This window comes from Patagioenas fasciata, chromosome 2, assembly GCF_037038585.1.
Source record: "Patagioenas fasciata isolate bPatFas1 chromosome 2, bPatFas1.hap1, whole genome shotgun sequence".
Classification (NCBI taxonomy): Eukaryota; Metazoa; Chordata; class Aves; order Columbiformes; family Columbidae; genus Patagioenas; species Patagioenas fasciata.
Window position 1 is genome coordinate 23,977,972 of NC_092521.1, and position 27,612 is coordinate 24,005,583.

General features: G+C 36.5%; 1 protein-coding gene across 10 annotated transcripts in view; it reads right to left on the bottom strand.

The window, feature by feature from the left end:
- Positions 1 to 27,612, bottom strand: part of VPS13B (vacuolar protein sorting 13 homolog B) — a 449,354-nt gene that overhangs the window by 174,840 nt on the left and 246,902 nt on the right. For 8 of the 10 annotated variants that reach the window (XR_011737362.1, XM_065830344.2, XM_065830342.2 and 5 more), the window contains 5 exons: positions 20,191 to 20,362; positions 19,155 to 19,269; positions 16,956 to 17,097; positions 14,758 to 15,166; positions 8,129 to 8,240 (listed from right to left, as the gene is read on the bottom strand). Coding sequence is in view for 9 of the 10 variants with exons in the window: in XM_065830344.2 (XP_065686416.1) it covers positions 8,129 to 8,240; positions 14,758 to 15,166; positions 16,956 to 17,097; positions 19,155 to 19,269; positions 20,191 to 20,362 (950 nt within the window). In the remaining variant the exon portion in view is untranslated. Of the gene's footprint in view, positions 1 to 8,128; positions 8,241 to 14,757; positions 15,167 to 16,955; positions 17,098 to 17,648; positions 17,716 to 19,154; positions 19,270 to 20,190; positions 20,363 to 27,612 lie in introns of all 10 variants that reach the window. The other 2 variants (XM_065830346.2, XM_065830345.2) reach the window with 1 other exon arrangement.

Below are 27,612 nucleotides of genomic sequence, written 5' to 3' on the forward strand. Positions count from 1 at the left end.
GCTCTGTGTGAATGAATTGGTTATTCCTTTGAATTCATTCTTTATTGACAGATAGTGACATTTTTTGCCTGACATTTTTAATAAGGTTTCCAAAAGAACTGCTCTGATTAACAAAGAGATGCTTAAATGACATATTTCAATTTGCTTTATATGAGGAACTGCACAAAGAAATTAAAAATTAATCTAAGAATCAGATAAAAAAAAATTCGGAGCTACTAAGTAAAAGAGAAAAGAGAAAGTGGGTATGTGCATTGAGCACACAGTGATTAAACTGAAGAATTAAAGAGGACAAATGAAATTGTGGAAATGCTTTTCTTATTATGAAATTTAATTTATTTTGCTTATCACATTTTAAGGAAATGTATTTTAAATATTGGAGACACCAGTAAAACTCACAATTCAAGAAATCTCCAGTAAAAATAAGACTGATAGTTGAACAGTTTTAAAGTTGAATTCCAAATACAAATTTAGCTTTGAATAGCTTTTGGAATTAGATAATTAACAAGCTACATTTCTGAAACTAAATGGGCAGTTCCAGCTGTTATTTTACAATTAGTTTCCACTGAGGGTTTTAAATGAATAACTGCTGCAATAACCTCAAACATGCCAATGTTAATTAGGAGTGGTGTTTCCATGTAATGCTATCCATATATATGAATATTTTACTGGGCGAAAGGTCTAAGTAGACTTTTTTTTTTTCTTTTCTACTAAAGATAGAAGAAGATAAAAACGTGAAGTGGGAAAATACTTTACTTCCAAGCACTATTCCAGAGAGAGCTATAGGATTCTTATGGAAGATAAAGATGACTTTCCTAAGGTCTTTATGCTAAAAAATGCATGAGTTCAAGCACAGTAGTAAAGGACAATATTTAGAACTCGGTAATTAATATGAATATTTTGATTTATACCCCAATTCAACAGTTAATAAAGCTAAAGATTATTACACAAAAAGATTGCATGTCCAAATTTACTGTAGAGAGATTCTTATTAAAAAAAAAAAGGCACATTCTGAGGAATAAAAACGTCCTGGTCTGAAAACTGAAAAATTAGAAAATAAATTACAGGGACAAGTTTAAAATATTCACTGTTACAATTTTTTTTTTTTTTTTTTTTCCTTAACACAGCAAGAAAAGAACTGAAAAAGATGGTAATGTAACCCTGTTTCACAACTTCTGTGTAATAACCTCTCAGTGAAATACTGATTTTTTTTTTCCTAAAAGTCTAAACGTTATTTTCTTACATAACATTACCTCTGCAGTTTTAAACATTTCAAAATTAAAGAAAAACTGCAATAGAGACTTTATGATGCACTGTAACTTTTACTTTTTCTGATTCCCTATGGTACATATGCACGTTTTAATAACCTGCTCACATTTCCATCCAAAACTATGTATTCGTACATTTTTTCACTGATTATCTTTGTTGCCTTTATTCAAAGAAAAATAAAGAAACTCAAGTTAGCATTACCTAATTCCTTGTTTGCCTATCACATAAGCTTCAATGAAGTATTTAAAAAAAAGAAAGGAAAACAGAAAATATATTTTATTAGACCCTTTAAAAAATAATCAACACTTAAAATGAAGTTATTCAAATTAGGTGCATATTCTGGGAAACATTTAGTTATCTGGATACTAAGCTTCTAAGCAAAAGAAAATAATTTTAGACTGTTAATTAGTTTGAAAAGGAAAACAAAGAATTAACCTTTTTGCTCATACTAAAGTTAGAGAAAATCCAGGCTTTTTGTAACAGTGATTTAAACATATAGTTTTTTGAACATAAGTATGTCCCACAGTAATTTAATACTGAACAAAAAATATTTCTGAAGAGAAGATGCTTATAGATGTGGGTGCTGTTGAAAAGTTTTGAAAAGCATTTGATTTTCCAAACCACATTTGAAAGAAAAAACAGATTTCCACACAGACTGCTGGCTACATATGTGCTTCTTGCATAACCTCCTGCCATCATTCTTTCCTTCCCCTCACTCCAGCACTATCAGCACAGACACACAAAATTGTTTATTACTCCTTTTTTTCAACTGAAGGATTTTAGTTAACCAGTTATGGGCATTACATGATTATTACAAGCATGTTCTAGACAAAGCTGCTTGAAATAAAGATAAATAGCAGATATTTTACAAGAAAAATATCATTGTTTCGTTACTTATAAGTGTTTGAATGATAAAAAACAGTGGAAACCAGTAAACTACAAGAATGAAAAACACAGTAGGTTAGATACATTTCTAATAAAAATACTTGTGAAAAGTTTCAGGAAAAAATACAAAATAATTTACAGCTTTTCATGATTAAACTCTTCACGTGTAACTTTTTTTTAAGGGGAGTGGTGGCGTTTAGAGAATTTCCATTTACATTCTCAAATTGAAAACAGTCTAAGGAGAGCTTTATGCTTTGATCTATGAAAGATCTACACATGAAAATGACCATGGAACATTCAGACCTGGACGATTAAGCTTTGATGTATGACATGAATGAAACCCTTGGATCTTAAAAATGATGAATCCAGAGCGTGGACAACAATTAGATTCTTTATTGGCCAAGCTGAGGAAAGCTTGTGATTCTGTCCACCTAAACTTCCAGGACTTGATAGTTCAGTAGCTTTTATGCTGGACTTTCCAAGCAAGGCCTTTTCACAACAGTCTCCAAACATTCTCTATGCTCTCTGTATTCTCTGTGCTCTTTGTCAGACACTTTGGTTTTTTCTTAACAATATTTTGGTCAAAATTACTTTATGTGTTCATGGATACTCCCTAAAATTCTATTAATTAAATGCTTCATGCCAGAGTTTGCTAAAAACAGCCACATTGGGATGACTGGCAATTATCTATATAATTGAGCAGGCAATTTGCACATCTTTTGGTATAATAGAGTCCTTATCCCAATGCAGAACTAGAACTAAATGTCATTTCAATTTCAACTCTGTTCTGCTTCATATTTCAGCAGAGCTATGCATCTACTTCCTCCTGTATTTCAGTCAGGGAAACAGAATTGCTGGATCTTAGGAAGAAGTTTTCTCAGCCATTTTCCTACTGACACTGTCCAGTTCTGTTGGCAGCTCGGCACAACCAGTGCTGTTCATTGTTATAAACCCCCAACATACGCAGTTCCCTTTTTAATTCTGTTCTTTTTACGTCATCTTTCCACTAACTAGAAGTGTTCAAGGATTTTAATTATGCTCAGCTTAACTGCACTAAGCACTGTTTGGATATACAGGAAAATACTGTTGTAATCTAAAAAGGTGACAAAAGTATTTCACAGAATGTGAAATTATTGGGCAGAAAACTGGTTAAGACGACTACAGACACATCTGATTAGTTCCACTTCTTTAAAGCATTGTAATGTATTCATGCTGACATTCTACATTAGCTACTTTTAATAAAAGAACTAAGGAAATGACAAAAGGAAAACATACGAAGACACACAAAGAAGGAAACGTGGCTCATGGAGCTACCCCAGGAGATGCTACTCTGTTTGCTGCAGCCATCTCATACATAGAAAAGGATCTTCTGGCCTGGTGCCCTCACAATTGTTTTATATCCATCAAAAGTCTGTTCTTTTGACAAGTGATTATTAAACTAATCTAAATAGTCTGCTAGCTTTATTGCTGGGAGAAAGACTTGAGCAACTTGATCTAAATTGCTTGGAGTAGGAAGCTAGACCAGATGAACTAGAGAAGTCCCTTCCCTGATTCTGTGCTTCCTTCGGATTTTTGTAGCAGAATCAGCCATGTAACTGCTTTTAGCACTCTCCATGTAAAACATATATTTAAGTTTTTAAATACTATAGCAGCAGCATACCTTTGATGTTAGGTACCAATGAATCCCTAGATCAGAGTTATGAAGATCTTCAGGAAGAAACTTCAGGTGGAATTTTTATCTTACTAGACACCAGAGAGCTGAGCAACAGCAAGCCCAGGATTGAGAAATGCCACTTTTTGCCTCCAAAGAGATGCTTGCTATTTCCTGTAGTTACAGCATTTATAAATGTAATTTCTCTGACCTTAAATAGCTAGCTGACCTTCACTCTATCAGGGCATTAACATGATTTCCCCATCTCAGCACTCTCTCTTCCCAAAACTGCTAGACCTTCTCTGTTTTGCGAAATGTATTCGAGCATGCATTTGGCCACTTCAAAAGTTCCAGCAAACACAGCATGATCACACAAGCCCAGAAATGACCACATCATCTTGTTTTTCTGCAGCCTGCTGAGTCGTCTCCAAGCAGCAGCCCCCCTAATCCCAAGTTTAATATGATCAGGTAATTAAAACCCACAAAAGTGTGGTTTTCTCCTCCTCTGCTTAGCACAAACTTCACTTACTCTGACTATCTGACTCCTCCAGAGTTTTAATTAACTGCTCTTCCCTCTCTTTCACCAGGCTGGGCAGCTGCCTCACTTGTATCCTTACCCAAAATCTCCTCTGTTCTGTTCCCAGGCCCCATTCTAAAGCCTTGTGGTATCTACAAGAGTTCTGCTCAACAGAACTGGCAGTTTCTTGATGGAAACATACAATTCTGGTCATATTTGTTGAAGACAAACACACCTTAGCTGGTGTTTAAGAAGGATAAATTAATGAGAAATCATTAAAACAAACAAACCAATTCCCAGAACTTAGTAGGGAAAAAAAATGGTAATGAGAGACTGTCTTACTATGACAGGCTAAAAACATGTCACTGTACTTCTTTCAAGATGAAATAGTTATTTTTAGACTAATTTTTCTATGGCATAAGAAAACTGAATTACTGTGTCAATACATTTCTTTCTGAATTCCAATAACCACCTGAAAAAAAAAAATTGTGCCCAAACTTTTGGGGCACATTATTTTTCGAACATTCCATTTTCAATTCAGTTCTCTCTCCAAGTTAAGCAAGTAAAGCTCTTTTCCCTATGACATAGGCAGAGTTACTTCAGCTTATAGGCCAGAAGTGGCCCAGTTTATTGATTAAGACCTGCAGCCACACCAGATTTACCTTTCATGCACTGGCGTTCTGTTAATGATACATGATCACATCCAGCTTTTCATGTATGAATTTATGGCAAAAATTCAAAGGACATTTGGAAATTCCATTCAGCCTTTAGACATGAAAAAGTTTCTCAGTCTCCCCTAAAAGAACAGTTTCTAAATGAGAAGCAAAAATCCTTCTTTCTCATGAAACACTACAAAAGTGACATTAATTGCATGTGGTTGTAGTTCAGACCTAAACAGAAGACTGTTTAAACCAAAGTGACACCACAAATTAAGTTTGTATCTCCACTCCAGAAACACTGTAAAGACAGTGGTTCAGACAATGATTTATTTTCTTTTATTCTATTAAAAGCAGCAGCAGCAAATAAGAGGAGAACAGACGTTTGAAATAGAAAGAAGATGACATGTTGGGATTATTAGAATGCTGTAGCAGCTAATTCTTCAGGCTGCTGTAATTTATTTTTTTGCAGAGTCTCTTAAGCTGGATATTGTACACTTGCACCTCTGTTGATACGTACTAAGAAATATTTCACCAAAAATACATGTTACACATTGTGTGCATTTGCTTATTTTAGTACTTGATATTTAAGCATTTTGTATTTGCTCCAGTTACACATTTTTGCTATCTAGTACCATCTGCTGTGGGCAGATTAAAAAGGGTAAATACTGTATAAGTTAAAAAATTCATATTTGGAGAAACAAATACTAATATCAGGCCTATATGTTAAAAATATCCCACTGTTTTGGTTTGGGATTTTTGCATTTCTGTTTTTGTTTTGTTTTCACTTTTATTTATTTTTTTTTTTTTTCAATACAGACCTGCCCTAACAATACAAAAACCTGTATACAATCTTATTATCTGAAGAAAACCTGACTCACGGTGAAATTAACTCCACACACAACTCCACTGGCCTAACAGCAGTGACTGCCACATAAGAAAATGAATAGCTATCTTCAACCACGTTTCTGTAACTACAGTATGTTCTGGATCAAAGTGTATGTAATTAGAAAATGCATCTACTCTGAACTGAAATCTTAATATTTTTAATTACAAAAATATTGATTCATATTGCTTGGAAGTGTTGAAGCTTGCTTAAGTAGATCAAAATAGTAACCCTCTTCCCAAAACCGAAAGACCACCCACTACCAACTTCAATATTGTCTCATAAAACTCTGCAAAGTAACTTGACACTCTGCCTCGACGTATTTTAGAAACACTAAAGCTAGTATAATTGGATGATTAAAGGAACAAAGATAAGAGTGAGTCATTTGACAGCTGCTGAGAAATTGGAAGAACGGTCACTGAAGCAGTTAGAGGAAATTACTGAAAATGGCAGACATTTCTCAGAAAAAGCCACAGGAGGCACGGTGTGGAGAGACCGGTCACAAAGAAGTCAGTAACAACCAGATGGAGATGTCTGTGGCCCAGTGCTTATTTCTGCCTTACACATTCAGTGTATTAATTTCTAAAGGAGGACTGGAGCATATCGTAACTGTATAAAAGAAGGAAAATAAAATATACACTGCACAAATCTAGTCCGGACCATTTATGTATGTAAGACCCAGATGCCCATAATGCAAAAGGGCATCAGAACCTTTAAGCAATTGAGTGACTTTTGGTTTAAAAAAGCACAGAGTTTATACATTTCAGGTAAAGCCACAGATGCAAAGATATTAGACCGAAAAATGTAAATCGGCACAGCTTCATTGATTCTAGATGTAAATCGCATCCCTACTGCTGCTCACTCACTGATTTGTAATGTGCATACACTGCAGAGTTCCCTTATGTGACAGAAACGACGTTATGGAAGCTGAAACTTGTAGATTTGACTTCATGATAGTGGATTTTTCTGATAAATTTTTGGTTGCTGTTGAAGGAGAATGGAACCTATATTTCACTCTGTAACCCTCAAAGCAGAATCAGATGGGAGTCTCCTGGAACAGGGAGGGCAAAAGCAGGAAGAGCCTCCAGAAATGCTGGGAAGATCTTTTATCTGTGGGCACACTGAAAGCTGGATCAGTCCCTGCCACCCAAAGCCACTGCTGGTGCCAGGCTGAAGATTTCTTCCATGAAAGCTCCATAATAAAACAGACACAGCACTCAAAAAAAACCTCAAACAAACAAAACCAACAAAAAACTCCCCACAAAACAAAAATAAACAAAAACCCCTACTATAACTAAACGTACAAGCAAAAAAACCTCCAACAACTTAAATATTTCCGCATGGAAATACGGGGAAAAAGACTTACAACTTCTAAGTGATCAGAAGAGCCTCCTAAAAATGCTAGTCTTGATGAAAAGTAAAACTTGCTGTCATTTTCTAGGCAGTAAATGTTTTACTGCTGGGAAAAGATTTTGATGTTTGTAATTTCTATTGAAGAGCACTATGAAGTAGTTAAAAATATTGCCACATCTGAAAAACAGACCAACGGGAAGTATAAGACACTTGTTCATCTGTATTTCTGTGACTTTTCTCACTTGGTATTATTTGCAACCATACTTTCATGTCTGGCAACAGTGCCAACTCTACTACGGATCATATATTATTTTTATCACGTTGATTACATATGTTCACCAGTTTTGCTGCCTATATATGATTAGTGTGGTTTGCACATACTTAGTGACACAATCCAGAGCACGACATTTTCACAGAAAATGTGTTTACTGGGAAAGAGCTCCTTAGAAGTTCGTGTTCCTTTCAGCTTTGATCTACATGACATCAAGAATTCTACAGCTTGAATATATGTTTACCATTTAAATTATTAAGATCTATCTCCTTCACACTATATGGCTACTGAGCATTTTGGTAGTCACAAAAAATTTCCTTTTCTCTTAGGTGAACTTAGTAGTAGCTGAATAAAAGAAAGCCCTTTAAAACGTTCTCATCTGTGAGCTTACGCTTCGTAGTGACTTGACATTTAAATTCTGTTATTCATCAGCACTTCACAGAAGAACTTGATTTGTCGAAATGGATTTGAAAGCCCTCAAGTGAAGAAAATCAGAAAAACCTGGTTTTGAATATCAAAAGATTGTACGTGAAAAGTATTTTTACAGGCTGCATGTACCCGTTTTATGGATCAATTAACTTATCCCAAAATGAATTTTTCTGAGAGCATATATGAAAACCAAAACTCCTCCCCCAACACTTACTGATAAATGTCTTTTCTGAGCACAGCTCTACCAAGAGGGTTGTCAGCCTGAGGAGCCATAGAGACAGATCCAATCTTGAGAACCAAAGTGTCTTCTTTAATTGCTGGATTAGCTGTACGTAGGAGAAGAGAAAATACGCGGTTGATTAAAAGTCAAATGCACACAGCAGAAACAATGAAAAACTATTTATTAAAACAATAAAAATAAGAATATCTGCTAAGTGTTCAGTTCTGCTCAGGAGCAACAACTAATGCAGAAAAAAAAGGTGCCACAAAATCAACACCACTGTTGTGTTACACAAAAGACAAAACTATTGTCATTTGAACAGAGTTCACAACTAAATCCTGGTCTCTGACTTCTCATTTTCTCCAATGCTTTTTTTTTGGTCCAAAATGATGTTGATCGCACAGACTTCTTTGTGATCTGTTTCTCCAATAATTATCTGCTGAAATTTCAGCATGTAAAACACTCTAAATCATGCACCCTTTTTAATATGATCCTAGATCATTCAGAGGTAAAACACTGCAGGATATTACAATGTAATCATCCTAGTAGCATTTGGAATGGGTTGCAACACACATGAAAAGTTCAAACACAAGGACTGAAACAAGAGAATCTGAAATCTGACACATACACAAAGAACAAGACGTAGTACTGGACAGTAAATTCCACATCAATAACAAAATTACTCCAAGAAGAAAAATCTCTGCTTTCCACTTCATCATATTAAAATTTCAGCCATATGTACAAATTCTTACTTTTAAAAGCAGTGGTCATATTAGATAGAAAACCAAAGTTCTGCCCAGGAACAAACCTGCACCACATTTCTTGCAGTAAATAAACTCTGTGAACTTTCCTTACAAGAAAAGATTGAGTCCACTGCATCTCCTTCTCAGCAGACACAGACATACACTAAGGATTTGGATAAGCTTCTGCTCAGAAGACTTCAGGGTAACTAGGAACCTCCTGAGAACATGTGATGCGAGCTCAAGGAGTTCAACATCTGAAGTGAAACGGTTCACTTAACACCAGCGTGACACAGAACAATGACAGCATGATGTCACAACTGCTGCCACATACAAGGAAATCCAGCAGGACTCTCATATATGGGTTCTGAAAACAAAATGATAGTAGCAGAACAGCCTTTAAATAATTTACTGAAGAGTGAAATGCTTGGTGTGGAAAGAACCAGTGAAGTCTATGAACTTAAAAAATGGCTTCTCCTGATCCGCTGATGTCTTGGTGAATAAGCCACCATGCTTTACAGCTATACATATATACATATGTATATTTTAAAACAGATATAAGAAATCACTGAATTGTCAGAAATGATGGTTTGAAACAACCACCATAAACATGCAGAAAAGTGGTAACACAAGTTCTGACAAACAACTGAATCAGAACGCAACAGTCTTACTTAAAAGAACCTCATCTACTTAAAAAGCAAAGTCAAATCCTTTAGTCCACAAAGCAGAGCAAAACCATACAGAAATAGTTTGGTTGCCAGAACTAAGGTAGAAAAGTTAAGCTGACAATAAAATGCTGTTTGTGACTACACCTGAAACGGTATTTTCAACTTTTAAATAAATGAGTAAGGCATTGTGCTAAGTATTAGAATTCCTGTCACTGTACACTTAACATGTTGGATTTCTTTTCTCATACATAAGAAGGAGGAGGGAAGGCATTAAATATACTTCAGGTTGTAAAAGAAACTTAATTAAGGGGCAAATGCCTTATTCTGAGAAGTGGTTCTTAATAAAATATATCTTAGGCTAAGAATTATAATTCGTCTCTGACACTTCACAAAGCAAAATACACACAGGGCTACTGATCACGGCCTCTATTATGTGTTTTAGGAATATTTTCAAAGCTGGGCATGGTTCTTTTTTGTACAGCTTCTTGTAGGTCCAGGAATTAAGTCAATCTTAAACCAGAAAGAATTACAGGCATTAATATTTTCAGATGGTTTCTAATAAGCAGAAATCTGAGTCACGATTTAGGATGATGAATTCGTATCTCCATTCATTAATCATGAATTCTCCCATTAGTTTTTAAAATATGGGAATAACGTAGTTAACAATCACAGTGACTGTAAATATTTAAAAATTTGAGAGGGGGAAAAAGGTCTACACTACATAATATAAGTTCAAACTAGGAAAAACTTACAGACCCAAGTGTAATATTGTTGTTCACAATCTCACTAGGATTTGCCCACTTATCTCAGTCTTCTGTTTGCCGAGCTAAGCAGATGATGCACTTAATCCTTCCTTGTAAAGCTTCTTCTCCAGCTCCAGATTAACATTTGCGGTGCTTTTCAACACCCTCTCCAGTTTTATCAGTTCCCATTTTTATAATAGAAAGATAATTGCACACGGTATTCAATCATCTGCCTGACACAGAAGTACAGCTACTGCCCTTATTTCTTTTCACTAAGTCCACTGTGATGCTTGAACTGTTTTCAGCCACTGTTGCCCAGGATAATCTCTCCAGTCCTGAAGATATAGTCTGAATAAATTTTTTCCTTGATACATAACTTTTGCTTTAGAAGATTTAGCATATTTTTAACAAGCAGTGATGTAAGCACAGTGATCCAGATGCAGGACCTGTAGAGTTCCCAATATTATCTTCCTCAGGAGATTCTTCATGACATACACCGATGCTAGCATCAATCATTTTATATTTATTTGCAGATTATTAGATACCAATTTTACTTACTAGTCACTTTTTTTTTTTTAGAGACTTCTAGTTAGCAGTTTTAAATTCATTTAACATTTCCACATATATCGTACTGGGATGTATTTAATTTAGAATACCAGGAGACACAATGTCAAACTCCTTACAAATATCTAAGTAGATAAAATCTTTGCAAACATATTAGCAACATAGAACTGTAATCATAATGAAGCATGGAAATCAGATGTGTTTAACCAGACTAATTTCCCATAAGAGTATTTTTATTATCGTGTAACAAATACAATTATTAACTGAAGCATGTAATAGAGTTTTTCCTTTATGTTCTCTGAGGGAAAGCAATAAAACTACCTGTCTAAACTTTATTTGAACATCACACTTTTTATTTTTCTAGATACACCTTCAGCTGCCTAAAACCTGGTCTTCTAAGGTGTGTTAAAAATTAGCCTTGGAAGACAAAGATCCCTGAGCAGAAGTTACTGAGCCTGAGTGATGTGAAACTGTTTAATAGTAAGAAAGGACAGACCATATGTTATAACAGACTTCAAAGTGGGGAGTCATGCTCATGTGACAAGAATATATCACTGCTACAAATGCAGGACATACACTTATTCAGGATGCCGCCTTTTCTTTTTCACTATCAACAAATCTGTCATGACCTTTCTAGTAATTCCAGATATTTTGATTGTACTAGATATATATAAAAAAGGTCCCTACTGTCCTTGGACCTCCCAGCTGTAGATTTTCCCTGTCTTTACCACTTCTCATCCTTTTCTTTTCCAATTTCCATTTATAGTGTTCTGCTATGCAGTATTTCTTGTTTCTATTTGTTATGTATTGCTTTTATTTATTTAGTTGTCTTTACTTCATCACTAAGTGTGGGCTGCTGGCCAGAGCTTGAAACACCACCTGATGTATTAACAAGTCAAACTCTGAGGGACAGTAACATTGCCTGTTGTCTGAGACAGAATGCTGTCCGCAAGTGCACCACAAAAAGAAATGTTAATCAGGTGCTGCTGGAAAAACCATAAATCCAAAACGTTATAAAATTGTGCGGGTGTATTAATGCATATGTGTATGTAAATTGCGAAGGAGAAAAAACATTATTTTTATTTCATAGTGTCTGTGTACCACAGGTCATGGCGCATGTTTGGTTTTGGACTGCACAAATAAAGAACAGATTTGATTTTTTTTTTGGTAGCCATTGCTAGGTACAAGGTACGAACAGCAGACAATTGACTAGAAGAGAAACTGAGGTCATTGTTTTTGTACTTCTACTGCAGCGATCACAGCCTGAAACACACAGATCTTATTGGATTAAAAATCTCTCTTAGACAATGAATGATGAATGAGGTCTTATGGTGGCATAGCTCCACAATGTATAACACTTTTCTGACCTATCACACCAGTAACGTAGGTCATATTCAACTCTTACTCCTTATTATTGTTTCCGATTTCTTTTATTCTTGAAGACAATAAGCAGCAGAAGAGAGAAGCGATTTCACATTCAGAAACAGGTGAGAGTTTGGGAAAATCTGGGGTGAAAGAAGAAATTAAAGCAGAATGGTACTGATTTTCATAGTGATGATATTTCAGGGTTTTCCAGCAGAAAAGGTCAGCTGGCTCTCTTATTAACTTGGTAAAGCTAATCTTTAGCGTTATTCTTTAAAAGCATACGTAGTTTTCCTCCCTATATCCATGCTTAACCACGGCAATCCTTTTCTTTGCATGTATTTTCAAACAAGACAAAGTTTTTTATAATTTCTTTTTAATTAAATATGCAGCTACAGAGCTACAAAAACATACTTTTAAAAAATATTTCCTTGACAGCATGCCCTAGAACTTCCTTCCAACCAGAATCATAATTCTTTCTTGCCAACACAACCAGTCTAATTTTATCTTCCTGTGATTTCAGCATTCCCAGTTGGAAAATTGTAGAGGATGCTGGCAAAAAAATGATCTATGTAAATTCTCACTGTCTGCACTTCTTGCAACTAGGTTATGAGAAAAATTCAAATACTATACTCTTAGGATTATATTGTATGCTATCATATATAATGGTAAAAAACCCCTGCCATACCTATAGGACTTGTGTAAACATAACATGATATCAGTGTAACCATTCCCCCCTCCCCTCCTCTTTTTTTAAGCTCTAAAAGAATTGTTGGCAATGGAAACAATTGTATTCCCACTAGCTGTTGCAAAGAGTAATTTTAACATCAGCATCTATTTATTTCTAGATAAAGACTGTAATTGGGATTTAAATATATTTTATGTATGAAGGGAAAATGTTTTCTTACTGAAAAAAAAGCATTATCTATAGATCAAATAGCTACTTACTGTTGTTTGAAAGAACAGCTGACACTCTCCACACCTCTGTAAATGCCTGCAAACCTTTTACACAAGGCAGTCTGAAAGGCTTCAACTAAGACTTACTAAATAAATGATAAACCATATCATCTGTTGGGCATCGGCCTCAAGGTACATTCAAATAACTTTTGCCAAACTGAACTAGAATATCTACCTGCTTCACTACTGCATGGTTTTCTAGGTGCCAATTGGCACCAGAGCTAAGGCTCCCTGCTCACACTCTGCGGCTGGAACAGGTGTCCATGGAAGAACGAACTGGTGTCAGCACAATGAGAGCTGACGCAAGAATCGCCACTGCATAATTGGGTAAAGAGCTCTCTCCACAATTCTTGACTTTTTTTTTTTTTTAATAATCACATTTTAAACGCAAACTCTACAGAGAGTGGGAAAATGAAAATCAAGTAAATACCAACAAAAGTTCTCAGCAGATCTGCAAAGAAGTAGCATGAATGCTAGATGCTTCTGTGGTAGAATGCAAACCCCCCTCTCCCCCCCTACCTCCTTCAGTATGGAGGGAGTAGGCACATCTCCCTCTCTGCTACTTGAGGCTAACAGCTGCTTTTGTTTGGCCCAGAGCACTCTGGCCAGGGCCATCAGAAGAAGGGAGTGCCGAGGCGCCAGTGAAGCCGTTGGGCGCCTGTGGCCAGTGTGGGGGATGTTTGGAGGCTTCAGGTGCACCCCACAGCCAGTGTGGGGGTGCAGAGAAGCCTCTAGAATGCCTACAGTCGGGTCTGATCAGCCTATAAAAAACGGGACTCTCGTCGAGACTCCGCCCATTGTCGCGGGTCTCTCGGAGCACTAGTGAGATGCTGCCGCCGAGAGTCCCCCTCCCCGGGATGGAGACTCCGCTTGCCTTGCCGCCACGTCTGTGAGTAAACTTCTTGCAGGATTGCGAGTATATTTATCCTTTCCGTGCACATATGCACGAGTAACTTTCCGCGTTTAATACAAGCACGAGTAACTTTCTGTGCACATTTGCACGCGTACTTTAAATTATTTCCTCACACAATCGCGAGTGTATTTTCCTCCCGTGCTTCCATATAAGCACGTGTAGTATTCTGTGCACATTTGCATGCATAAGTAAATTGACCCTCGCAGGATTGCAAGTGTATTATAAATTTACCCTCGCGGAATCGCGAGCGTACACTTTCCGTACTCACTACGAGTACGTGTATCTCTTTAAGAATAATCCCGCACCGTGTTCAGGCAAGTGTGTACTCCTCCGGGACTCAGAGACGGTTCCAGCATTGTTTTGGGTGAAGCCACGTGCATGCACACTGTGGACCTCCTGTTGTATTAGTTGCTACCCCTTTATAATTTTCCTCAACTGATATCCGAACCTATATTTAAGTCACTTTTGGAGTGCTAAAGCCCTGTTTCTCACCGGCGTAATAAAAGTTGTTTTGGACCCTGTTGTCCCTTGAACTAATCTCGGGGTGCCTCCGTGACAGTTTCCTAACTGTGACCCTAAAAACTGAAGGCCCTACCAACAGTCCACAATTTCACTAAGTTGGAGTATTCATCTACAATTCTGAACAGCAAAAAATCTCTAACATAAAATACTGTACCTCCTGCAGAATGATGATCTTCCTCATTTTTGGGAAAGAAGACTCTTATTACACCAGTATTGATATAAATCAGAGGCAAGTTGCGGGAAGTTAGAGCATGAGTCCTCATAGGTTGGCCTGGTGATTTTCTTTTCTCCTTTTGACTCCTCGGCAGTCTGGCTTGAAAAACGCTTGCAATCGCATTAAGCAAAGGAAAACAGAGGACCACATCAAAGGCTTGAGCAGAGAGAAGGATCTCATGAAGAAAGTGAGGAGAACCATCAGTGTGACCTTCCGATAGCTTATGGAATGTTCTGCGTTCATTTCTTGATATCAGTTTGTGCCGGACATTTTTTGTCACAGCTTTGGTGTAAGTGAGAGAAAGAAATCCATGTTGTTGGTGTGAGCCATCTAAAAGTTTTGCAGTTGTCTGTTTCAAGGAAAAAAAAAAATAAACAGCTGCAAAAACACACACATATAACATCCATCAATTGCCATATTCTCAGTTACGACGTTTAGGGTGCTACATTTTCTAATAGCTTTCCACTATCTCTGAATAGTAGAAAAAATTTCTTTCATTTTTTTTGAATGGATAATTTGTCCACAGTATGTTCAAATTCACTGTATTGTGTCACCTAAAACTAAGAAATGCTGAAAACCTTTTTCTTTTCTGATTATTTATGCTGTATGAAATTCAAATCCAATCAGCCAAAAAAATCCCCATATACTCAAGAGTCTATATTTGCCAAGCATTTTCTGATTTTTTTCACACAGTTAAATATTTTGATTTGTCCTTCAATTTAGACATTTTCAAAGTAGATCTTGCTCCCTTGCACTGTTTCTTCTGTATGTGCAAACACTGCAGGTGCTGAAATAACAGCTGGGTGCTGAGACAGCTTCACTCCACCTAAACCTGGGTGTAGAAATCACCCATAGCCAACTCAGTACTCTAATAATTGAGCTGGTTTTGCTCTCATCACCTCTGAATATTTAAAGAGAATGTACTATGTGCTAAAGCACATCACTCAATTTAAGATACATTGCACTGTATTTTAGAGCAGATTCCTTCACTTAGAAGGACAGGTTTGCTAAACATGGATGATAATTACGTGGTTAGTTCCCAGAAGACATACAATACAGTTTTCATGTTATCTTTGAAAGTCTTTCAGTCATACATTGTTAATGAGTGAAAAATGTAAAAATAGTAACTAGGAAAATAATTTTTAACGGTGTAATAAACATTTTGATATAATTTGATTAGATCGTTTAACTATTAGATTTAATCATGTGAGCAGTAATGAAAGCAACTACATTTTGCAAGTAGTTGCTTCTTTCAGCATCTTAAACTTCATTAGAAACATTTTAATGTAATTTAAACCTTGCTAATAGAAGAACAAAATGACTTGCTTAAAGAGGATACATAGCTTAAATGCTGAAAAATTGCAAGCTTCTTTGATTAAGTGAATTAAACAAATTAGTAAATTAATTTCCTATAAGAACTGAGACAAACAGAATAAGAGAAAGTATTACCAATCAATATTCATGGTGAAAATAAATAAGACCACACAGAACTTCCACTAACGTAAAAAGATTCTATATAGCCATATATTTGTGAAGCTGAAGGGCCCAATGTCATCACATGTAGTCTTTCAAGGATAAACAGGCAAGAAGAAAAGAGGTTAAAAATCTCACACTGAGATATTCTGAAATAGCAAGTAATGTTTCAATTATTCAAAAGAAAGGCTCAGATACGAAATTACTAATTGTTGCATTATCACAAGTAGTAACTTTAAAAGGCTGCATAAAGGTATATTGCAGTAATACAAAGTACTTGGATCCCTAAGTTGATATCAGGATTAGATGAAAAAAATGCAGCATTCAGTACTGGCTTTGATATATTTGTCCTCCAAACATTACTGTATGTTCTCACTTTTAAAATAAATGAACCCCACTGACTTAAGGGGACTGCTGTAATACACCAGGTTGTGAACCTTCAACTGTCATTTTCATAACTACTAAAATATGACTGATACCTATTACTAAAGGATAAGAGGGAAACAACACAACTAACATAATATAAGCAATAAATACTTTCAGTAAAAAGCCAATTACATTACAAGATACTAAAGCTGCATGAGGTATTTATCTTTTTTTTTTCCTCCAACCAGAATTTATTAGTGGAAGTTCTGTGGTAAAATTTTTTTAAAAAAGATTCTTACAGAGGGAAAGAAGCCAGAGAAATTACTGAAAGGGTCCTGCTTGCTGATGGGTCGAACCAACAAGGTACGTCTGTTCAGCTTGTCTGTACAGGAAAGGAACACACCTCCATATTGCCCCAGAGACCAAGAATCTTCCCCAAGGCTTGAGGTAATGAACGAGGCATGGAAGAGGGGAAGACAAAAAGCAAAAACAAAAAAATAATTGCTAAAAGCAAAAAAAAAAATTACAGAAAAATTGCATGGTTTGATGTAACTGCAAGATAAAGCCTGTGCCATACCTTTCCCTAAAAAGCTGAAATTCAATCAAATCAAGCAAAAAAGTGGTAAAAAAACGAACTTTGTACAATTTTATGTTAAAGGACAACCTACAGCAAGAGGTCAAGACACATGAGAATAAAAGTACAGTAAAATCCTGCATACAGAAAAGGGACTTAGCCCTGGATTTCCAGCAGATAGCTGCATTAGAAGGATGAGAAGAATGATTACAAGAACCAAGAAACTGAACAAAAAGCTGTACTCATACACTACAAAATCATAGTATTATTTAGAAAAAATGAGCTACTAAATCTTAAAATGTGTTTTGTACTACAGTTCTCGTAATCATTCTTTTTATCATATGTAAGAATAAAGAAAAATATGTTGCTTAAAAAGAGTTATTCAGGTAAACACCTTAGTTTACTAAAGAAATCTCACCAAAAGCTTTTCTCTGCATTGTAGAAATATTCCTTCAAAATGTCCTGACTGCCAGTCTCCCCCTGGCCTGGAAGACAGAATATTCACCTTATCTATTCTCTGCTTTTGGTTTTAGTCCACAGAGAATTAAAGCCAATGACAGGTACTCTGAAGAGATTACGGAATATAAACGAGCACAGCAACAGTTTTGTCAAGTGGAATAACATAATAACTTTTTTTTTTCCTAAAGCCTCAATATAACTTTAGCAAACAAGAACACCTTGAAGTTGAAAACATTTCTAATGGAGCATTAAGCTCCTGGGAATTAAGTACTTTCTCTGAAGCACTCCATAGATTCTGTGGACAAAGCAGCTTAAGAGCACCTAGCCACTGGGATGTCAAAGCATTTTAAGCATCATGACTTGTATTTTTAAAAATATTTTAAAATCAAGTACAGATTTTTATTATCACATATTAGAATATGTACAAACAATAATTGCATTGTAACTTAGGCAAAAGAACAGAAATTCAACTTTATTTGTTAGACAGCTGATCAGAAAAGTAGTCTCAGAAATGTTGGTAACTTTGCTAAGTTGATACTAAATCTCCTTCTTATTGTGTAGAGGGAACAATAGGTGTCCAGTAAGACCTTGCAGATGTTGACTCTTAAGTCAAAACCATTTGTGCTCCTAAATATTTTTTGTCATTTTCAATGTCAAAAAATGTTCTGAAGCTTTTAACTATTTTTTTCCTCTTAGGGAATAACACAACACTAGTGTGTTCATGGTCAATACGGTGGCACACGAATCTTTGTACAGAACCTTGTTACAAGGGAAGGCGTCCAGGCAGGTTTTGAATGTCTCCAGAGGAGACTCCACAGTCCCCCTGGGCACCCTGTTCCAGTGCTCTGTCACCCTTACTGAGAAGAAGTTTCTTCTCAAATTTAAGTGGAACCTTTTGTGTTCCAGTTTGTACCCATTACCCCTTGTTCTACCAAAATGTACATAATATTGATGACACACTGGTTGATGTTAATTACTGCAGTTTTACTCCGGTGTGTCTGCACAACCCTGTGATGTGTCACACAGACAGAGATAATCAGTTTTGTTCCCTGCATTACGGTGTTGCTAAGCCACAGCAAAAGTAACAGCTCCATTTTTCAGAAACTTCTTTTTAATACCCAAGAGTATCGTACCATAAATCATTAAATAATGGCACTTGCTAACACATTATGAAGAGATATTTAAGGAATTTCCCATTCAAAAGTTCAGCTAACATGAATTACTTTAGTCTAATGCACCAACAGAGCAGTGTGAAAAATGCAATCCTGATTTGTAATGATTTCTTTGTATTTCCTAGTAATTGGATATAATTCTGAGAAAATGTAATTCTGACTTTCATTACTTAAAAGGTTAAAGTAATTTCACTGAAATGGAACAATTACCTGAAACTCAATTTAAGAATTAAGCAAGAAAACCCCCACCCTGCCTTCTCCGGAAATTGAAGCAGAATAACTCCAGGAATTACCTGTTTCTGTAATGGTCAATATTGAAGCTTTCTATTTTACATTTGATTTTGGTATAGACATCCTGCATATCCACCGAGGCACTGAGATCTTCTAATTCACTGACAACACAAACTTCTGCAAGAGTCAAAGAAAATAAAAATTACTAGTTATTAATCTGAAACTTGCAAGTTTTTAAGCAAGAAATATATCTGAGACACTGTAGTTTGTAAATAGGATGATGCTACTTCTACTCAGAATTCTTTCATAAGCACTTTTTGATTCAAGTGTCTCACAGATAGGAACCAGAAAAAATCGTAGAATCCAAAGCTTTTTATACAAATGTATCGAGAGACTTGTATCTGGGGATTTTAGTTCAGGTGTTCACAGTATAATTCTTGGAAAAAACCATAAAAAAAATATTTGCCAAGATATGCACTCTAACCATACTTGATATTTCTTTCTCTCATGTAATTTTTTAAAATCAAAGGTTTAAGTTTCGAAATTAGCTTTAATCATTAGTCTCCTTATTTTTTTCACATTTCTATGAGTAACGATGCTACGGAGCAGTGTTTCCTAACAAAATACATATTTTAAGTCCTGCAACACATTTATAGAATCTGAGTTCCTTTCAAACAATTACTGCCTGGATGATAATTCAAATTTAATCTCAAAGGAAAAAAGAGAAGCTGTGACCACACATATTTCTGTTTTTAACACAGGCTGAAACTTCTATGTTGAACTCCATATTAAACTTCCTATGACATTAAGGATTATACTATGATGATTATATTAAATTTAATTTTTAAGTTATCAATACAAAACTACATGTTTATACATGAACATACACAAATCATGATACTAAATAATAGAACAGCACTGAATTCTGACTACATGCACTAACCTAAGAAGAGCTTGTCACTCTAGTTTCAAATATTCCCATTATTTCTGCATTACAGTATTTAATATTGTCAATAAATGCTCTGAGTAGCTAATACTGTGCTGTAGAATAATGTATGGAATTCAAAATAGCATATTAGGGGAAACAATGCTGAATACCTGTGCCATTATTTCTAGGATCAGGAGCGAACAATTTTATAGTAATTTTTGGCAACATCCACTGCATCCACAGGCTGACACGTCCACTTGAGACTCCGATATTACTTGTTGTTTGTTCCAATGTAATGGAGTCTGAGAAAGGAGAATCATCACCACCCTGAAGAGAATCACCCTGTGAAACAGATGCAATAGCTCAGGAAAAAAAATGTGTTGCTTTTCACCACTCCTCTTTTTTCTTCTGTCTAGATTGATGTAGGTGCCCAAACTATATAATACAGGATCACTGACAGTATTTTAATTAGAAAAAAAAATAACATATTGAATTAAAATAAATTGAATTAAAATATAAAAAAATACATTCTCCTTTTCTCAGACAGAGAAAATACACTTTGGCAAAGACTATATGGTAAAACAGTAAGGTTCCATTTGGCATAGTGAGATTTCCTCATTAACGCCACACTAATGAAATACTATCAACAATGAAAAAACACAAGTTGATCAGGATATTCTGAGATGCAAAGGGAAAGGAGATAAGCAGGCTTGTGCATATCTGAGAGGCAAAGAAAGTCTTGTTGGAGGTGCCAAATGAAGAGTCACCCAGTATGGCCATAACACTTCTGTACAACGTGCACACTGGCTTTTTTTTTTCCCCCCTCCACTTTGTTTTGTCTTCTAAGAGCTTCCCTGCTTGGGAAAATGATTTCATAAAATCACAGCATTTTGTAAGAATTGGAAAAATTCTAGTTGCCACTTTTAAAATATTTCTATTGTTTAAAAAGGTCATTGCCACTTGCGATATATGTGAATACACAATATGTTGACAAATGAGCTTGTAGAAGCTTCCGTGCCATCAATAATCCCTGTTCATGCCCTCAAACATTAAGGGCTCAACAAAGAAGACACAAAGGTTAATGTTTTTAGGAAAAGAACATGACAAATGAAAGCTGTACTGAAAATCCTGTTATGAGGGCTTATAAGACCCCTGCAGGCACATTCTTATAATTCTAGAAGGCACAACTAAAATATTTACCATCCACAGGACTTAATTTCACTAGTTTGCTGGAACTTACCACCCACCTCCAAATAGCAAAGGAAATATACAAACATGAAATTGCTTGCCAGCTCCTGCCCCTAGTGGGTACGGTCTATCAAACTGAATGCAAGGGACACAAAAGTCACTAATGTCAATCAGAAGCAACTAAAAATCCACCAGCATCTTCACTTGAAACTCCAAGTGTTGCAAGTTTCCCTCATTATTCAGGCACAAAAGGAACAGGGTATTGTCACTTTGATCCATTAAGACCAAGTTGTTTTTAAAATTTATAGACCAATAAACACCTGAAGTCTTAACTTTCGATGAAGGTTTTGGGGATTAGGAATTGTAAATTATGATGAAGAATATGTTTGGGAATTTTGAGATCTATCTAACGATTTATATGGAAGAACCCTGGAATCAGACATACATAAAAAGCACTGAGGTTTGACTGAATCTATTTTAACCTGTCAGGCAATGAATGACAATGCATCCCCTTCAACTTCAGATGTCCCAGTAGGAAAACTAAGGATTTGACCGTACTTGACTCATTCTGCAATCCAAGACTGGAGAATGTGAATACAGAAATTCTGCTAGCAAATTTGTTTCGACTGTATTAAAGAAATCTGTTTAAAAAAAAACAAAAAGCATCACAGAAAAAGGATACCCTGGCAGCTACTTGAATTAAAGCTTTTGTTTCTAAAAATTAAGTAGTTCAATTTTGTAAATCTCCAGGATTAGAGATAAGTACTAATATTACTGGTGAACAGGAAATAAAAAGAAAAAAGTCTGTTTCTTGCAAAAGAGTTCGCGATGAAGAAAACATTCTCTATGAAAGCATTTCATTAGCAAGTGCTGTCATTATGACTAATATTTGAGGAAAACTTCCCAGTTATGTGTCAAGGAACCATGGATACGGAATTAGTATACAAGGCTAACTAAAAAAAGATATTACTCATTGGATTTGTGAATATCATGTAGAAATGTTATCACAGAGCATGAAAGAAAGACAATGAAGAGTTTCAACCCATAGGAAAAACAAGTAGCTCATCTTCAACGGAAGGGTAAAGAAATCCTGTAGCACTGACAGTACTGATATCTGAAAAGGTACAATCACTGCTAGTATCTTAAACACGAAAAGGCAAATAGGGTAATAAATTGGAATGCATGTTCTACATTCGTTGTCCTATGACAGATTTCACCTGTGATGTTTTTATACTACATAAATCTTCAAGATGTCTGCTATACAATGCTTGATCACTTATTAACAGTCAGAGAGAGAGAGAGATAATATAAATGAATGAATGAACAAACACAGAGCTGGATTTACCAAAGACCTGCATAAACAAACTGAAGAAAATTAACCCTGTGCTTTGGTTTGAGTGAAGTTCTTGCTCTGTAAAAAAAAAAAAAAAGCAGTACTTAGAGGCCTATGCATTAATTGTGTGGTACTCATGGAATCCAGAAAGGCAGAAGAAGCGTAATTAGTCCAGAAACTAAGGCAAGAGGAACACTGCTGCCTCTATGGGACAGACATGTACAGACTGGTCTGAAGTAGCTGGACAAGGACCAGAAGGTATGGGGAAGATTAATCAGAAAGAAAGAACACTTGCCTGGGTATGTATACATTTATTTGCATGCGTGGTGGAAGGAACAGGGAGATGTAATAATGGAAGTTAAGGAAATAAATTTGGGAAAGAAGATTTTGAATGTACTCAGAGAAGACAAGTTAGGGAAACAAGGGATGAATGGATGAGGGCACTGGTGAAAGAACTGGTACAGAGCATAGAAGAGAACAAGCAGAAAACCAGAGTTAATGGAGAAAAAGATTCATCTGGTTCCCTTCAAACAGACCTCCCAGGGGAAAAGTTCCCTGTATCATTTTATCCACCCATTTTTATAACACCTTATCTCTTTTACAATCCTTTCTTCCCTGAAAGGTTCTTAATTGTCACCAGGTTGTCAGTCTGTTTACATCAGTAACAAATAGCTTATAAACGAAATGGGAGAAAGGACCTACTCAAGCTACGTTTTTTGTTTGTTTGTTTAAACTTCAGCCACACACTTTGCCTTCGCTCCCTTCCTGCTTCCCCTCTCTCCTTTCTCTTTCGAACATTTCTTCTCCATTGTGTTCTCACTGAGCAAACTTCCTTCCACAAAACCACCTGAAATCCCTCTCCAAGTCACGGACTTAACTTAACCTTCTTGCCATTATAATTTGTTTACTCTTCCATCTTGCATTTTTCTCTTACATTGTCCACAAATTTAGATCATTAAAAGTTAGCAGAGCCTGTTTCCTGCTGTGTATCTGATCTTGAATGTTTACCACAGTAGGACATCTAACTTGAGAAACCTCAGAGAGCTCATTTCACTAAGATGCCTCCAACTCCAAAGCAAGTGTGGCACAATGGACATACAGCACCCAACAAGATGAAAAATAAAGGGGTGTCAGAATTTCCTGAATAACCCATGCAGGGCAGAGGTTAACTCTTTTCTGCCAAACTGCGACTCGTATTTCCTATTTGCATCCCCAGCAAAATCCTTCCTAACTCCTGCCAGACCTGTTTGTCCAGAGACTTCTATCTCTGAGTACTGTTTCCTAGCCATGCCTTTGCAAGATGTTTCCTACTGTCTTCACAAAGAACTCTGCTCTCTCCAATGCCACTTAATTATCTTACAAGGCAGCACTGACAGTAACATAGAAACAGGTATCTTTTCAGCACTGTAAGCAAAACTCGGTTGTTTGTTTTTTTTTCCTCAAGGATGCCGGTGCTTGTCTTTGAAAAGGAAAAGTATGCGGAAGGAATGAAAACTGGCAAACAGCCTTGGAGAGTGTCAGGCCTGAAGTCCCACAGCACCTGAAATGATGCAGGCAGAGCAGCAACTTCTCCAGTACTAAACCATGTTAGTCCTTATGGCTTCTCCTGAAGCGGCAGGCTCCATCCATAGCACAGTGGCATAAGCCAGGAGCCAACAATGACCCAGCCATTTTATCATCCTGTGACTATCCCTGTCTACTCTCTTCAAAAACAAGCCTGCCTCCCCTCCAACTATCTGCTCTTCTACTTGCAAAGCTATAAAAAGCAGGAGTAAAAACGTATCCTTGCAAAGCTGGAAAGAACAAAATACTTGAGAATCTTGTCTCCCTTCTTAATGCATCTTTATTTACAATGTCCTAATTTTGACATCAGAGAAGCCGCATTCTATTTCATGACTTGCAATTTCATGCCACCAGCACAGCATCACTTCTGAGTCTTTTAATTTCTGCCAATAAATTCCCTTCTCCTTCATGTTTCTTTTGTATAACTCATCCAAACAGTTCTTTGACACTCTGCCTTCCAATAACTCCCCACACATTCATAATTTGCTTTTGAATGATACTGCAAAGGATGATGCTTCTATGTGGGAGTTTCACAGTGTATGGGATGACTGTTCTCATCAAACCTCACATGCTCTAGAAACACTGGAGTCAATGGTACTTTGGAATGGGGGGATCCCTTCAGCAGGGCAGCTCTGAAGGAAGGAACCAGCCAAGGACAATATCCTCAGATGGATTTCACAAGTTATTAAGAAATTGAAGGCAATTAAAGGTTAAGGAAAGAGAGAAACAATACTTATTTAAACCTGATAATACATTTATTTACAGTTCAAGTCAAAGTTCAAGCCAATGTTGATGTTCTGTGGACAGATTTGCTGCTCTCTATTATTTTCATTCTATTAAAAACATTTTTTGTTTGTGTTTTGGTTTCAGAGCTGGAGCATTTTTAAGTTCTTTTTGTACAGTAGGCACACTTAATTTGCCAAATTGTAACACACAAACCGTAGTGGAGGGGGTGGGAATGAGAGACTCTCCATACACACCCTCACCCTCCCATTGAACACATTCCAAAATGCTTCTTGTATGAAAATCAACTTTGTTTGAAAATTTTGGCAGGTCTCTACGTTTCTGATAGTTAAAAAAGAAAAAAACAATAGCAAATTAAACTTCAAAGTGTACAGTTAACAGCAAATACATACTGCCACCACAGCAAGTTTTGAATTTTATAATTTAAAAAAAAAATTACTTCTCATAATTTAATGTTTTCATATGTTTCATGCATTTTGTTAACTATTTTTTTTTTCCACAGAGACCTGTTTTTGTTTAGTGGTTTGAGTATATAGATAATTTCGTTCTGTAAAAAACTGAGGCTATTATTTTCCCACACTGTTCTTTAAGCTTGGTTTTCTGAAGACACCAAATGAAGTACTATGCCTCTCTAAGAGTCAGCCAGTTGATAATTTTGGCACAAGGTTACTTATAACAGTATTTATGAGATTCTTGAAGAACTACATTTGTCTACCAAAATCCTAGACGTACATAAAAAGCAAATTAAGCCAGGAATGTGCAATCAAATTTAAAAGCAGGAAACCCTAACTTTTAGGGAATGTGGCCCCTGCCAACTTGCAAGCCTACTAGATCTATGAAGTTTACAAAAAAACAGTTACAGGTTCAGACTCAGATGTACCATTAGAAACTGCTTCCTCCTCTTCTAAAATACCTAATAAAATAGGCTATATATCTGATATATTATAAGCAAAAAATACACAGGTGAGGAAAAAGAGGCCAAGGTGCTCGCAATTTCCATTGCTATTGCTGAAGCCAAGCTTCTGCTGGCATCGTTCCAATGTTGTTTGTGCTTCTGCTTATCTGATTTGCAGATGTTTCTCACACTTTAATTTCTGTAGTATGTGAGGTGGCTTTATTAAATCCTATTCAAATTCTGTAACATACAATTGCGCTGCTGTAGGACAAAACTTAATTTAGTCAATGCACAAGTAAGGCCTACACACGCATGTATTTCTGGAAGTGAACGTGAAAAAGAAAAGGACTCAAATGGAGGATGTGATGTCAATGTAAATGAACGTTTCCATTAATAAGGAACAGTGAACCTCTGGACACAGCCAGAGGTAGAATAAGTTGGGGATCAGACACTTGGACCTGCACTTGTTGGGGGTTTTGGAACTTATCTGTCACAGGGCCTGCGAATCCTAATCAGGGCCTCAGCTCACTGGTACTCAGCTTTGTGCTGCCATTCTGTACTCAGGTTACTGCATTCCCACCCAGCATTCCAGGTCACTGCTGTGTACACTTGTGTAGCTCAACAGTACAGCTCCAACTGCATTAAGCTGGGGCTTTCAGCGATAACCTCTTCTGTCCACAGTTCTGCCAGCTGCAGAGCTTATCAACAGGCATCCCCAGCTGCTCAGCACCACAGCCCTGTCAGGGGTTACCCGCTCCCCACCCCCTACTTCAACAGTTCAATGTGAACATACCATCCAATTCCTTCTGCTGTTCAAACACACATAAAGAGTTGAATTGGCCCATTCTCTTCCTCAGTGGCAGCAGCGCTGCAGATGCTCCTCTGCAGGCAGATGCTGCTATCAGGTTGTCCTTTGGGAGGGCAAAAATGAAGAGATTGCATTTCACTTCGCCTTCGGTTAATGGCACTGTAACCAGAACCACTGGACAGTGGAAGGGACTGAAAAACTAATGGTCTGCAGTAGCTGATGGTTTGGGGTTTTTTTAATAAGCTCAAATTCTTAGAAATTTTTTGTGGTGAAAAACTAAGAAACTTAAGTGAGAAAAGAGACTGTGTTCTTGTTTCTCATGCAGTTTCAATTTTCATTTTGGATTTTCAGCACTCAGAGTGGTATTGTTAAACATGTTTATGCATTAATTTTCTGCTCTGTTTCCAGATCTACAGAAAAATCAAGCCAGAGTCAGAAACCCTGAACTATTTTCCCACAACTTCTCATGCCAAGTCCTAAAATATACAATTTAATTCTTTCACCGATTGTTGCAAATTGACCAATATACTGAGTTTATTTTCTTAGCAGAATTTATCTTTGTTCATCAGGAAGATCCAAACATATGAGGCCTTCATCCTTGGTCTGCCTAAAGCTCAGGGATGATCACAGTTTGGCCACACTACTGCTATGCCTTATCAAAATAACTTCTGCGTTCTTGCTCAATCACCGAGTTTCCCCAAGGACTAAACACTTCTACCACTGTTTGCACTTAAGTAAACAGTAACAAGTGGCCTGTTGCAGTCTGTACTACCTTTGCTTGTGTGGTTCCAAAGGAGGGATGGTAAAAATGATTAACTGTTTCCAGCCCTCCAGTACTTAAGCCTCTCACTCATGTTTCCATGTCTTACCACCACCCAGACAAATTCAGTAAGCTAGGTAGCTTTATCCACACACAACTGTGGTACTTGCTATCAACTTGTCAGCACGAAAAGAATTACATGCAGCTTAAAATATAAATCATCCACAGATCACATAAACAAATTACTTCTTTTGCTGTTTAATGTAAACAGCAGTGAGAGTTTGCTTTCTTCCAATTCATT